This window comes from Nuphar pumila, chromosome 7, assembly GCF_984573655.1.
Source record: "Nuphar pumila chromosome 7, dmNupPumi1.hap1.1, whole genome shotgun sequence".
NCBI classification, from domain to species: Eukaryota; Viridiplantae; Streptophyta; class Magnoliopsida; order Nymphaeales; family Nymphaeaceae; genus Nuphar; species Nuphar pumila.
In genome coordinates this window covers 115,356,799-115,372,203 of record NC_143255.1, presented here as the reverse complement: position 1 = coordinate 115,372,203, position 15,405 = coordinate 115,356,799, and the positions used below count along the sequence as shown (strand labels likewise).

Genomic DNA, 15,405 nt, shown 5'->3' with positions numbered 1-15,405 from the left:
ATAAAGTTTTTTTGATTGCATTAGAACACATATGAGCATGCTATAATCACATATTCAGTTTTTTGACTGCCTAAGAACACATATGAGCATATTATAATCACATATTCTGTTTTTTGACTGCCTTAGCACACATATGAGCATGCTATAATAAAATATAGAGTCTTTTAACTGCCTTAGAACACATATGAACATGTTATATATCATTTATGATAGAATCACATATAAAATTTTTGGCTTTGCCTGCCTTAGAGCACATATGAGCATGCTATATTCACATATTCAATTTTTTTACTGCCTTAGCACACATACGAGCATGATCGAATCACATATATAGTTTTTTGCCTGCCTTAAAGCACATCTGAGCATGGTAGAATCACATATAGAGTTTTTTTATATGCCTTAGAACACATATGAACATGCTATAATCACATATTCAATTTTTTGACTGCCTTAGCACACATATGAGCATGATAGAATCACATATATATATATTTAACTTTTTGTTTGTCTTAGAGCACATATGAGCATGATAGAATCACATATAAAGTTTTTTTGATTGCATTAGAACACATATGAGCATGCTATAATCACATATTCAGTTTTTTGACTGCCTAAGAACACATATGAGCATATTATAATCACATATTCTGTTTTTTGACTGCCTTAGCACACATATGAGCATGCTATAATAAAATATAGAGTTTTTTAACTGCCTTAGAGCACATATGAACATGTTATATATCATTTATGATAGAATCACATATAAAATTTTTGGCTTTGCCTGCCTTAGAGCACATATGAGCATGCTATATTCACATATTCAATTTTTTTACTGCCTTAGCACACATACGAGCATGATCGAATCACATATATAGTTTTTTGCCTGCCTTAAAGCACATCTGAGCATGGTAGAATCACATATAGAGTTTTTTTAGATGCCTTAGAACACATATGAACATGCTATAATCACATATTCAATTTTTTGACTGCCTTAGCACACATATGAGCATGATAGAATCACATATAGAGTTTTTTTATTGCCTTAGATCACACATGAGCACATGATAGAATCACATATAGTGTGTAATTTATTTCATTATATTTTGTTTATCAATACTGACTGTTCTTTTCTTGTGTAGGCTGCTAGCGATAATCAGGGTAGTGGAGCTGAAGGGACAGATAAAGACAATGAACAAGAAGACGCACAAAATCTTGGCGATGATTAGAGGACTTTGTTGAAGAAGTTCTATTTTTTTTATTTTTCCTAATTGTAATTGTTGAATTGTAAATAATTAAACTTCTTAGTTTTAAGGTGAAACGATTAATTATTATAGATACTTGTTATATGAATTTTTTTGTGTGGTTTGTTTTTTATTTACAGGAAATATAAATTGTACAGTTCTCCGTAATTAATTTTTAAATAATTTTTTTTTGATTTTTTTTCGTTTTTGCGACGGATTAGCGACGGATGATTCCGTCGCTATTCATATTATTCTAGCGACGGCTTAGCGACGGAATTAAATCCGTCGCCACGCCGTGGTCGCCGTTTAGTACCGGCGGATTGGCGACGGAATGTAGCGCTCGTTATTCCGTCGCAATTAGCGACGGACTTGGCGACGGAATTATTCCGTCGCCAGTTAGCGTCGAAATATTCGCGACGTAAGCATACTGTCGCCGCGTTGTCGCTAATCCGTCGCTAACATGGTTAGCGACGGATTAGCGACGGAAGGTGGTCGTCGCTAATCTACTGCTTTGTTGTAGTGACCGATTATTATTAACAGTGTGTCCAATAAGAGTGGGGTCGAGTCAGGGTTTGATGATAGATTGGCACATGCTTTTGTTTTCAAGGTTTTTCATCAATATTGACAAAAAAAGAGGTAGATTTATTTTGTAGTCAAGTGTTTTGCTCTCAAACGTGAGAACCTTTAAATTTTAAGGGAACGAAGCCATGAGCACAAGTTTTCAAAGGAGAGAATTGGGTACCATTCTCACCTCATGCATACATCATAGCATACACATGAGGGTTGGGTGGGATATCTGAACAGAATGTAAAATTTGGTTTATATTTTTACCGGGTTGGTATCTGACCTGAGACCTTTGAAAATCATTGTTATCCAGATCTGGTCTAGGTCGGGTTTGAAAAAGCTAATAAACCCAAACCCAGAAAGATTTTAGAAGTGTCATTATTATTTCTGCCTGACCCCGACTTAAGAGTACTTCAAATCCAACCCATTGACAGCCCTACGTGTGGCAAATTAAGGTGCCCTTATGCTACTGTTGCATTTGGCTTATGGAAAATGCTTAGAATATAGACAGGCAAACAGTTTAATGAATGACGAATCAAAGCTATTCCTATCTGGATCCAGCTCGGACCATAAGTGCCTCCCCCTCCCCTCCAGCCTTCCACTCACAATCTTCAGCCCCAGATAAGAAAGTGGAAGGGTTGTGCAACTGCATCCAAACAGGCGCGCTGAACAAATGTGTCATCATCTAATAAACTTTGAATCAATCTCTTTCCTTCATTTCATTTAATGCTTACAAAAGAATGACATAAATTAATTAAATACAAAATAGTGCAGATGCATATCTCACGTAAGTGCTGTTAACACCGTAACAGCAACATCGTGACTCGTGAGAGTGTGGTACACGGCAAAGGTGACGCATGGTAGAGGCAGATCGCAAAGGGTCGTCTTCTCGTGGGGAACCAGAAACTGCGGTCCAAAGGCAATATCACAAAATAAATATGGGGTGACCCTGTAATAAAATGGCAGCGGACGGGGTCACACGACTGAGTCACCATGCAGACCACCGTCTCCTTATCCTCCCTCTCGTTCCTCCACCTCTTCCTGTTTTCCCTTCTGTCGGTACTGAATCGCACCACCTTTGCGGCCTGGCCTTGCTCTGAGAAAGAGAAATGCGGTGGCTTCGAAATCCCATACCCCTTCGGTATCAAGGACGGGTGCGACGACACCACGACACCACCTCTCACCTACATATTCAACACCACCCACCATGTACTGAACCTCAGCATCCCACTTGGCCAGCTTAGAATGATCTCGACGTCGGCCACAATTCAGACCTGCGACTCGAGCTGGAACTACACGTCGATCCGTCTGCCCAAGGATGGACCATACACCATCTCGGCTGCCTCGAACAAGCTTGTGGGCGTCGGCTGCAACACAAAGGCGTTAGTTTACGATCAGAACTACGACGATGGAAGCGGATGCATGTCCATCTGCTCGGTCCGGACAAACATCTCGAGTGGGTCGTGCTCTGGGGTGGGTTGCTGCGAAGCTGTGCTCCCCCAGGGCAAGAGATTGTTGGGATTAGCTACCGCTATCGCTTACGAACTGTCGACCGGCTTCAACGACTGCAGCGTTGCCTTTGTCGTCGAAGAGGGAGGGTACACCTTTGAAGCATCGGACGTTCAAAACTGGACGGCTCCCTCGGACATAGCTACTGTGTTGGATTGGGTGATCGGGCAAGAGCGTTGCTCCAATTCGAGCTATACTCTTTGCGGGGAGAACGCGCACTGCGTGGAGCCAAATCATGGCTCGGGTTACCTGTGCAATTGTAGCAGTGGATATGATGGGAATCCGTATGTCAATGGATTACAAGGTTGCCAAGGTACTGTTGCTCATTAGCTTCTTGTGTTTTGGTGAGACATAAATATAGTTTTTCAAGGTTTCGTGGAAGTCCTGCTGTTGTTTGAGGGCAATTATCTCTTTTCATATATAGTTCAACTTTCCTTTCCTAATACTTTAAGTATTGATTATTTTTTGTTATAGAAGTAGACGACCAACTAATTTATCACAAAACCTTTTGCTCCAACTTAAACGTTGCATTTGCTACAGATGTAAATGAGTGTAGTAGTGGTTTCAAAGAAAATCCTTGCTCTCCCACTGCTCGTTGTCAGAATACAGTCCCGGGATTCAAATGTTCTTGCCCTTTTGGAAGCACGGGCGATGGTACGAAAACTGGATCTGGTTGTACGAAGATTACCGCAGTTATAGGTGCTGTGGGTAAGGTTCAGCATTCTCCAATAATAGGAGGTCTTCTACTTATCATTCAGGCAGCTTTGCTTAATATCTTATTTTCATCTATTGATTTATGCAGGTGCAATGGTCAGTCTCCTATTTCTATTTGCATGCGGTACATGGATTTATTGGATACTGGAGAGGAGAAAGCTCATTAAGGCTAAAGAAGAATATTTCAGGAAAAATGGAGGCCTCTTGTTTCATGAAATGTTATCCTCTTCACATAAAGGGCCTGAACATGCAAAAATTTTCACGACAGAGGAGCTCCAAAAAGCAACCAATGACTACCATGAAAGCAGAATCCTTGGTAGCGGTGGTTATGGTACGGTTTATGAAGGAGTTCTACAAGATGGCACTAGAGTTGCCATAAAAAAGTCCAAAGCAATGGATCAAAGTCAGATTGACCAATTCATCAATGAGGTTGTCATCCTCACCCAAATTAATCATAGAAACGTGGTAAAACTCTTAGGCTGTTGTTTGGAAACAGAGATCCCCTTGTTAGTTTATGAATTCATATCTAGTGGTACACTCTACGAGCATATACATGGAGACAATCCAACACCAAAAATTTCATGGCAGAACCGCTTAAGAATAGCCACAGAAACTGCAGAGGCATTAGCTTATCTCCACTCTGCTGCTTCCATACCCATATTCCACCGTGACGTCAAGTCCTCAAACATACTCTTGGATCAAACTTTGACTGCAAAAGTTTCTGATTTTGGTGCTTCTCGCTTGGTTCCTTTTGATGAGGTTCAGGTGGCCACTGTGGTACAGGGGACCTTTGGTTACCTTGATCCTGAGTATCTCCAGACAAGTCAATTAACAGAGAAGAGTGATGTTTACAGTTTTGGTGTCGTTTTGATCGAGCTTTTAACAGGGGAAAAACCAGTTTCTTCTTTGCGGCCTAGAGAGAGTGGCAGTTTGGCCACTTATTTTCTCTCATCACTAAAGAAAAATGAGCTTACAAATATTTTAGATCTAGATGTATGCAGAGAAGGCAGTGTTGAAGAGATACAAGCAGTTGCAGAGTTGGCAGGGAGATGTTTGCATTTAAAGGGAGAGAAAAGGCCCACCATGAAAGAAGTTGCTCAAGAACTTGCTTTCATCCGTGGAAGAAGTGTGCATCATGCGTGGATGGAAAACAAGGAAGAGGTTGAGCGTTTGCTTGAAGGTCAAACACAGAACTCCAGCAATGGATTTGATGGAGTGGACAGTATGCCTACAAACTTCAATGTTACCCGTAACTATGGAAGATGATGTAAATCCTTTTTTGTTTCCTTTCTTTCTCCCCCCTTAACTTCATTTCCTTTTGCATGGCTTCCATTTTCCACTCTAATAGAATAGAATGTATCTTTCTTTCAATATTAAATGAAAAAGTAGTGTCAAATGTGGTTGTTTGTTCTTCTATATATATAATCGACAACTATGCATCCCTGAAGGTTTTCTCTGGAAAATATAATACATATGTAATAAGAATGTGGTTGCTTTTGACTGTCACAACTTTAATCTTTTCCTTAACGAGCAATTGATTTCCGCTTGACATGTATCCTTACGGCCAAAATTTAGAGTTCCAGCTTCTTAAGAGAGAAAAACAAGGTGTCCCGAAGCCGAAATATGATGAGAAACAAGTGGAACTGATTGTTAGAGCTACACCAGGGGACAGTAAGGCTTTCGGAGCTCGGCCATGCGCCAGGAGCTTGCCGACAGCACGTCATGGCATCCAACCAGGCTAGAGTTAAGAATCGATGTCAAGGGATGAACCGGCTATTACCGCTGATTGAGAGGACAATATGGGGTATATGTTGACAACACAACAAGATGATTAACAGGCGGGCATTGAGCGAGCTAAGTGAGACGTTGGAAGCCTGGAAAATGGGTGAAAACACAAAGGGCCATAAGGCATTCGATCATAATTTCAAAAAGGACATTGAAGGACTATGTTGATACACCCTCGATCGATGCTCAGGAGGTCAATGCATTATTGTGTACTATCCCACAACGAGCACTGGAGGACTTTGGGGTGGGTTGTTCGCTCTCCTTCCTCTATTTCTTCATTATTCAGGACCCGATCGATGGGGGTAGAAGGTCACAGTCAAGCGATAGAGAGGATAATTAAGAGGAGTTTTATATTTTTAAGAGTTTAGCATATTAGATAGTTACTTGAATTGAGATTTGAAGGACCTCATCTATAAAAAGATGAAAGCCCTATGTAGAGTTCAGAATTCAGATTGGAGTCGGATGATAAATTATTCTTGTTTTCAGTTATTTTTTTTACAATTTTCATGTTTTCTGGTCTATTTATCATATTTTTCTGCTTTTCTCGATTTTCATGCATAGAAGTAGCGTAACATAGATTTTCTCATAAATTGGATCCTCCTAAATTTGGTATCAGAGCATTTCGATTTGCATCACTTAGTGAGCGATGCTCGGGTTGATAATCAAGACTAGTGTATAATGGTAGGATGCAGCCATAACCCCCAACAAATGCAAGAATCGAGGTGTCTGCTGGATGTGGTATGACTTAGTGAAAGATATGATAGGATATGTTGGGTGTTTGACAAGGAAGATAAATTCTTAGTAGTGTCATGCTATAGGAATACGTTGTTCACTTTTTTATTGGTTTATGATGCATGTTAAATAAAAAATACAAAAATATCTAAAGCAAATGGACTTTCATTTAACCGGCCTATGTGAAAATGAAGAGGATCTTGGAGACTTCTCCATTCCTTCTCATGAGATGAATCGTGACTTCATGCGCAAGATTCAAAAGAAAGAAATTGCAGAGGCTTTAAAGAAAATGAAATCAAGAGTCAGTTGGACCAGATGGTATAGCTATCGAGTCTTGGAAATGCTTGGGTGAGAATGGTTTAGAATGGTTGACAAATCTTTTTAACAAGATTTGGCGGACAAATAAGATGCTTAAGGAGTGGAGGAAGAGCACTTTGGTACCTTTATATATAAATAAGGGTGACATACAAGATTGCACAAACTATCGTGGTATAAAACTCATGAGTCATACTATAAAACTTTGGGAGAGGGTGATTGAGCATAGGTTGTCATGATATCAGAGAATCAATTTGGTTTCATGACTGGAAGATCAACTATGGAAGTTATACATCTTCTTAGACAAATTATTGAGAGATATAGAGAGAGGAACAAAGATTTGCATATAGTTTTTATTGATTTAGAGAAGGCATACGATAGAGTACCTAGAAATGTTCTCTGGTGGACAATGATGAAGAAATGTGTTTCTCTCAAGTACATTAGTATAATTAAAGATATGTACGAAGGAGTGGTAACCAATGTCCGCACTTGTGGAGGGGTGACAAACAATTTTCCTATAACAGTTGGGTTATATCAAGGATCTACATGAAGACCTTTCCTATTTGCTATAGTGATGGATGAGCTTACAAAATCAATTCAAGAAAATGTGCCATGGTGTATGTTGTTTGCTGATGATATTGTTTTGATTGATGAGTCTAGAGATGGGGTTAATGCTAAGTTAGAATTATGAAGACAGACATTGGAAGCAAGAGGTTTTACGTTGAGTAAGAGTAAGACAAAATATATGAAATGTCGGTTTAGTAAGCAACACAGTAATGATGAAAGTGTAGTGAAACTTGGTGAGCAAGAAATATTGAAGGATGACTGTTTCAAATATTTGGGATCTATTATTCGAAATGATGGAGAAATTGATGGAGATGTAAACCATAGGATAAAGGATGGGTGGATGAAATGAAAAAGTGCAACTGGAGTGTGTGCGATCGTAGAATGCCATTGCGGTTGAAGGAAAAGTTTTATAGGACGACAATTAGGCCCGCTTTATTATATGGTACAGAATGTTGGGCTGCCAAGAGACATCATATTCAAAAAATGAGTGTAGCTGAGATGCGTATGCTTCGATGGATGCGTGAAAATACAATAAAAGATAAGATTCGAAACGAGGAGATACGTAAGAAGGTAGGCGTTGCATCCATTGAAAATAAGATGAGAGAAAATTGTTTACGGTGGTTTGGACATATTTGGCGAAGGCCTAATGATGCTTCAGTTAGAAGGATGGACAAATGAAAAAATATATTAGTCAAAAGAGGTTGAGGTAGGCCTAAGAAGACTTGGATGGAGATGATAAGAAAGGATATGAAGGCTTTGAACCTCACCGAGGACATGACATTGGATAGAAATGATTGGAGGAGAATGATTTATGTGGAGGACCCAGAATGATTTTCTTTTTTGGTTCATTTAGCCGACCCCAATTGTTTTGGGATGAAGGCGTAGTTGTTGTTGTTGTTGATGTGAAAAGGAAGAGGAGAAAGCAAAATACCTCTTCACTAAGTGCCCTTATTTTAGGAAACTATATTTCAGATTTTGGAATTAGCATCCACCGAGCCAGCATTAATATCTACGTGATATATTCTTGTCCCACCGAAGTTGTGTAGCAGCTAGAATGGGTGACTTCAAGTGGAGATATTGGGTGTTGATCACGTGGTGTCAAATATGGCTGCATCGAAATAAGGTAGTCTTCGAAGATTATCTCAAATTTGCACAGAACGTACAACATAATATAAACTGAACTTCGCAAAACATTAAATCTGAAAAAAGGAGAATACAACAACACTCTTTAAGTTGTTGGGCCGATGTCATGTCGGGAAGGAATTTGCTGCTGAAACTATTGCTGCAACAAAAAGAATTTCTTATTCGTATGCAGAGGTTTTAAACTATTTTTTTGCAGAAAATGTTGATTTGTTGTTTAAGGGGGGTTCAAATTTTATGTAAGCACAGGCGGTCAGCCTGTTGTGCCTGGGATCTTTAATGTAATGTAATGGGTGATCTGTTTGGATCTTGGTCCATGATAGCCTTTTTATTGATTTTGACAATTGAATTTCTCATAATCTATGCAACTCGGGTGTAGGTCTTTTGTCAAAATGCAATGGCCTTAAGGAATAGTTGGTTACTTCTTTTAAAAAGGATATTGATTTGTTATCTTACTCTTTTTAAAAGGTATGGTATTCATGAGATAGAATGAGTGACGTTCCATACTCTCTCACTTAGGCACTAGGCCTTTTCATCGACCACTGGATGTTGAAAGCAAAGAAGAATACCATCTATTGATTTTAGATTTGATTGTGTCATAGCTCTATAATTCGAGTCCTAAAGGATGAATGGATTCACGGTCCCCTCAAGATATTTATTCACATAAAACAGAGTGAATAAAAGGGAAAACCAGACCAAGGATGAATCCAAAGCCAGCAAAGTACAGGAAGAGCCAAATGTTGGGGAGAGTGGGCTTTTTTGGATAGGATAAATATATGAGGGGGGCGGATAGAAAGAAAAACGTTAAAAAGTGGTCTTTTTCTTCCATCCCACAACCATCTTTTGGCTATAATAACAAGGCTAAAACAAAAGTTCAAGATCGAACATGTAGCCAGATCATCAAGCTGAGTCTTGCTTGGCACAAAGGCTTCTGGTTCGGGGGTAGGTACGGTACTAAAGGTCAAGGCCACTACATGATGCTTTGCTAGTGCTTTCACCTTTTTGATAAATAGTTCCCCCGGTATGGAGCCACCGTCGAAGTATGACATTGGTTTGGTTCGATTCAGTCCAACAGACACTCCCTTCGAAGCCCAACAAGACAAAACTTTTGAAATATATGAAGCTTCTGAAGTGGGTTTTCCCACCTTTTCCTATGAAAACTATTCATCAATGAAATCCATCAATTAAGCTAGGAACTCCTATCTTTCACAACTAGGGCACCTGGTTGGCCCCTTAATCTTTCCTTCTCTCACTCAAAACCATTTACAATCCCGTTCCCCCGGTATGGAACCACTGTCGAAGTATGACATTGTGCGTAGGTTTTGAGAGACTTGAACACCTATAGGCCAAGTGATGATAGTGTGAAGTTCCCATGGCATAATGCTGGCCAAACTAACTAGCTTATTGCACCCTGGTTCCAGACCCAGGAGTGCACTTTCCGGTATGAACATTTGGTACATCACTCGGGCGGATCTCGGTCGGTTCCATGCTGTTGTTCTTTTTGTTGGCTTACTCCTCTTCCTGTTCTATGGCTTAGAAGCATCCAGCAGCGCCACACCAGTGTTTTCTCATAGGCTCCCCTACTGTAAAAACAAACTATGTATATATTTACTAAAATGAATGCCTTTATTTGTAGGATTTGTTGAAGTATCACTCTGAACATTGATCATTTGGTTATGCATTTGTTTATGTTGGCAATCTACAACTACTTAAAATGGACACATACAATGGCATTTCTTAATGAATACTTTTTTCTTAGCAGAATTCATGAGTATCACCAATTTCATCCCTTGGTTAATTTGGATATAGGGCAGCTTCAAGACGATCCAAAGAAGCAAACATCAAGACAAAAGAGAAAAGAATGTATAGGAAAAGAATTTCAACCACCCTTATGCACTTGAAAAGGACCATGCACAATTAAACATTTCGATATGAGATCTACATTTACCAAACATGGATTTCCCAAAAAACAACGTGATATATGCATTCAACTGCATTTTGTTCAATCTCTCTGCATCAGCTTATGTCGCATCCTGCTTTGGTTTTCTTGACCAAACTGGGGATTGAAGCGTCGCTTGCGTTGTTTATCCAATTAATCAATTAGTTAATTTCTTTTGTATGCGCGTGCACGAGCATGATTTATGTTCCATGTATTCTGCCTCTCGTTTTCTGCTCTTTTTTTTTATTAGATAATAATGAAGTCTAAAGACCTAGGGGCAAGGGGTAAGCCCACGGAGTTTTATGCTGCAAGGACAGTGATAGTAAGTACAGTAGGCAGAGCCAGTGCATCTAGGTCTTTGATCCTGGTGGTGCTTTGGCCATGTAAATATCAAAAAGAAAAGTTTAAAGACTAAAGTAATAAAACCATTCGCAATAGGACATAACATCTCTAGCTTGAATGACCAAGAGTATAAATGGAGAACTCAAGCATGATTCATGTGAAATGATATGCAAAATCTCTAGCTTGAGACCATTGGCAATAGGATATAACATGGTTACTTTGAGAAATATGTCAGTAACATTATGATATGCACGTCCGCTAGGTATTTAAAGGCCTCTAATGCGGTCATTCTCATTGTATTTGCTTATGCCATCAAGCTCCTTCACTCTTTCAATTTATTTTATATTGATGTCTTGCACATTGCATTCTTGAACAGTTTACTTTTAAATAAATAACTAAAGAAACTATTATATGGTTTAATTTAAACTATTGATAAAACTTACAAAACTGGTCTATTATGTCACTGCTTACATATTCATCCTTAGCTTGAAATTTACTAACATAGCGTTGAGAGATCATGATCAACAAAAGTTGAAGACCAAAGAAGACAGACCAACTTGAATGGTGCTAGCTTGCTCCATGCATTTGGACAAAAATGAAGTTTGAGTGCTTAAGATATTGATCAGATGAGATCGTGCAAGGTGCACACAAGCTCATTGGATTTATGTAAATTCATAAAAAAAAATTGTTTCAACTCTTATAGCGTAGATGGCATACATTGTCTCTTCATAGAACATACACATTTCCGACACTGAAAGGAAGCATACGATATTAAAAAAACGCATTACTATATACAAAAAATTTTAAAATAAGAGGGGAAATACATCATATTTTAATCTTATAATATTAATAATAACAAAAGGATTACCTTAAGCATAGGCTACATCAAATATTAAAAAAAGACATCTTGGTAGCTCTAGCTAGGGTTTCTCATTAGTTTGATATTGTCTATCGCAGTACCGGCAATCCGGCTACCCTAAGCATTGACTGGCCAGGCCTTGGAGTTTCGAATGTTGACAATGCACTGTTGGAGAAAAAAAATTGAAGGGCAGATATCAAGGGCAGACCGTGAGCGACACACTTTTTTTTTTGGTTAAAAAAGTATATTCTTACCTCATTGATGCAACGTAGCACCTATTTTCCTATGGTCTTCTATTGATTTTTCTCATGGTTCAATTTGTTTGACTTTGCATATGATGGCAGCACCATTTTGTTTTTTAGAGAAAACAAGTTATTATTAAGAACAGCAGGGAGATGCAGTGAGAAATAATGAGATATCACTCACACGAAACAGAACAGCACAGAATAAGACACCATTTTGTTGAAGATGAAGGTCTGTGATTTGTCATATATAGACAACCAAAATCCCATTTGGTTAGTTGAAAAGGTATGAAGTTTTTTTTTCTCGGTGAAAAATGGACTCTCAGAGAATATTACAGAAAGAAAACAATAAGTTGATGAATATGTTCTAGTTCTCTGTGAATTAATTCATTAACACTTGGTAATATCAATGTGATACTTGCCAATGCATACTAAATTCAACAGTTTAGACATTCTTTTGGATCTAGAATGCCTTTATTTGTAGGATTCGCTGAAGTATCACTCTGAACTTTGATCACCTGGTTATGCATTTGTTTAGGTTGGCAATCTACAACTACTTAAAATGGACACGTACAATGGCATTTCTTAATGAATACTTTTTCTCAGCAGAATCCATGAGTTTCACCAAATCCATCCTTTGGTTTACTTTGGATAGAGGGCAGCTTCAAGATTATCCAAAGAGGCGAACATAAGAGAAAAGAATGTATAGGAAAAGAATTTCAACCACCATTATGCACTTGAAAAGGACCATGCACAATTAAACATCTCGATATGAGATCTACGTTTACCAAACTTACCAAACACAGAATTCCCAAAAAACCAACGTGATAGATGCATTCAACTGCATTTTATTCAATCTCTCTTCATCATCTTACGTCCCTGCTGCGGTTTTCTTGAGCAAACTGGGGATTGAAGCTTAACTTGTCTTGTTTATCCAATTAATCAATTAGTTAATCTCTTTTCTATGCACGTGCATGAACATGATTTATGTTCCATGTTTTCTGCCTCTCCTTTTCTGCTCTTTTTTTTATTAGATAGTAATCAAAGTTTAAACACCTGGGGGCAAGGTGTAAGCCCACGCAGTTTTACGCTGCGAGGACAGTGATCGTAAGTACTGCAGGCAGAGCCAGCACGTCTAGGTCGCTGATCCTGGTGGTGGTTTCTTCATATAAATATCAAAAAAAAGTTTAAAGACTATGGTAATAAAACCATTGGAATAGGACATAAAATCTCTAGCTTGAATGACCAAGAGTATAAATGGAAAACTAAAGCATGATTCATGTGAATGCAGTTAACATGGTTAGTTTGAGAAATATGTTAATGACAACATGATATGCACGTCCGCTAGGTATTTTAAGACCTCTAATTTGTCATGCTCGTTGTATTTGCTTCAGCCATCAAGCTCCTTCAAAGGTTCGTCACCGTAAAGCAAATGTGCCCCATTCATCAATTGCCGTTAATTTGTTCATGGGTTAGCAGTAACTCATTTGAAATTTACTATTTCACCCTTATAACATTTTAACTGTATGCAGTTGTTTCTCCTCATTCTTAATCAAAATTACTCTTTTTACCCTTTCTACCTTGTCTCCGTGGAGCCATGTCCCGCATGGTTTGGATAGAGGTATACATTCATCACTCACCATACTAACATTCAGATGCCAACAGGTTCATTCATTTCCTGATGGTGCCATTTTAAACAGGTCAGATTTATCTTATCCTAACACCACTTAAGAGAATTTGTGGGGACTACAAAAAACCAATTTTATGTTACAAATGGATTAGATCCAAAAGCAAGTGATTTCACGATTCAGATGAATCGGGATCGATATAGTTGACCTGCTTTTTGCAGACACAGTCTCAAAAGGGGGTTAGACTACATCTATATCATGAACTCTACCATGTGGTCTGAGATAGATCCAGATCCAAAACTGGGCCCACTTATAAAAAGTCAGATCCAATATTAGTTCATCCCAGATCTAACCCATTTGCAACTCTACCTGATGGTATGATCGCCAATTCACGGCATTTGTTAGCATCAACAAGGTGATTGTTGGTTTTTTCTCTATGAGTATTTACATAGACTATGATATTCAGGTTTTTCAATGATATATAAAGCTTCCACATATAGGGGTAGTATTATGATTTCTTGGAAATTATAGGGCTTAGTTGAACCTGAAAATTCCCATCTGTTAGATTTCTTGAAACTCTCTATGTATCCTTCTACTTAAGTATATTCTTACTTTTTTTTATTCTTGATTGTAGAATTGCAAGATTTTCTGTTTGGCTTGTATGCATGCTTCATTCCAATTGAAAGTCAAATACTTACTCCTTAAAAGACAGTTTTGTATTATACCTAAGCTCTACAAGCAAACCTGACAATCTTAGACAAAAATAGGGAGATATAAAAAAAGTGGCAAAAATCCTCAAAATCCAACCAAAAAAGAGGAAATTGCTATCAATCCTACAACTATATAGCAACAAAAATCAAGAGGTGGAGCAAAATACAAAAAAAGAGGAAATAGAAAAGAAATAAATCCCTCAAAATTAAACAAGAAAAAGGAGGAAAAGATATTAAAAAAAAGAAGAGGAAGAAGAAAAAGAGGTGGAGGAAGAAGAAACAAAACGTGCAATATGGTCAGACCATTGTTTGCAACCCAGAAGAAGAAGCTCACTTTGTGCAACTTGACTAGGCTAAGGAGGACAACCATTAGACGAAGAAGATCCCTCTATGCAACTCGATTGGGCCAAGGGAGGAATCTCAAAGAAAGACAAGAGGAGGGAGGGTGATGATTTGTAGAGGGAGGAAGAAGTGAAGAAAGAGAGAATGGTGCATAGGAGAGGGCTTTTGTTGGAGTACCATACTCTGATCCAATGCTGTGCTGGTCAACCCCCATGGGGCTATGGAGGTGGTGTCTAAAACTTGGGTACTAGATCTGTACCATCTTCTGAAATTCAAGATGTAACCGACCACCATGCTTCGCACCACTTTTCGCCCAAAGTGAGAGAGACTATGACCCAATTGATTGGCCGCTCCATCAAGATCAAACATGAGGTTTTGATCGACTATACAACAGATCTCATAACAGTTCTTGTCACTACTTATAACGAGCTTGACTTGTTTGCTAGCTCGCAATCTGCATGGACAAAATTCCAAGATGATAGTAGGAATTCCCTCAAGCAAGCAACACTCTTGATGTTGAATTCTTTCTAGATCAAATACCATATGGACTCTAAACTCCAAATGGACTTCAAAGGTGGGCACCTGATGTGGATCTGGCATAAGGCTTACTCCTTGGAGCTTCATGATTACATTTTAGCAGACCTTAATACCTTTATATTTTGTCCCATCAAAATCTAATTGTGAGTCTCGCGATCCATGATTATCAAATGGATATTTTCTCTGATACCACTTTGTTAGGTCTTTCTTAAGATTCACTTTTGAATGTTCAGAACTTT

General features: G+C 38.5%; 1 protein-coding gene across 1 annotated transcript; it reads left to right on the top strand.

Moving 5' to 3' along the window:
* The first annotated feature begins 3,173 nt into the window (after window positions 1-3,173).
* On the top strand, window positions 3,174-5,377 carry LOC149833051 (putative wall-associated receptor kinase-like 16). Its single transcript, XM_090012688.1, has 3 exons — window positions 3,174-3,627; window positions 3,855-4,022; window positions 4,117-5,377. Exons 1-3 carry the CDS (start codon window positions 3,228-3,230, stop codon window positions 5,292-5,294), a joined length of 1,746 nt encoding a protein of 581 aa, XP_089868814.1. The 5' UTR covers window positions 3,174-3,227; the 3' UTR covers window positions 5,295-5,377.
* Window positions 5,378-15,405: the final 10,028 nt, after the last annotated feature.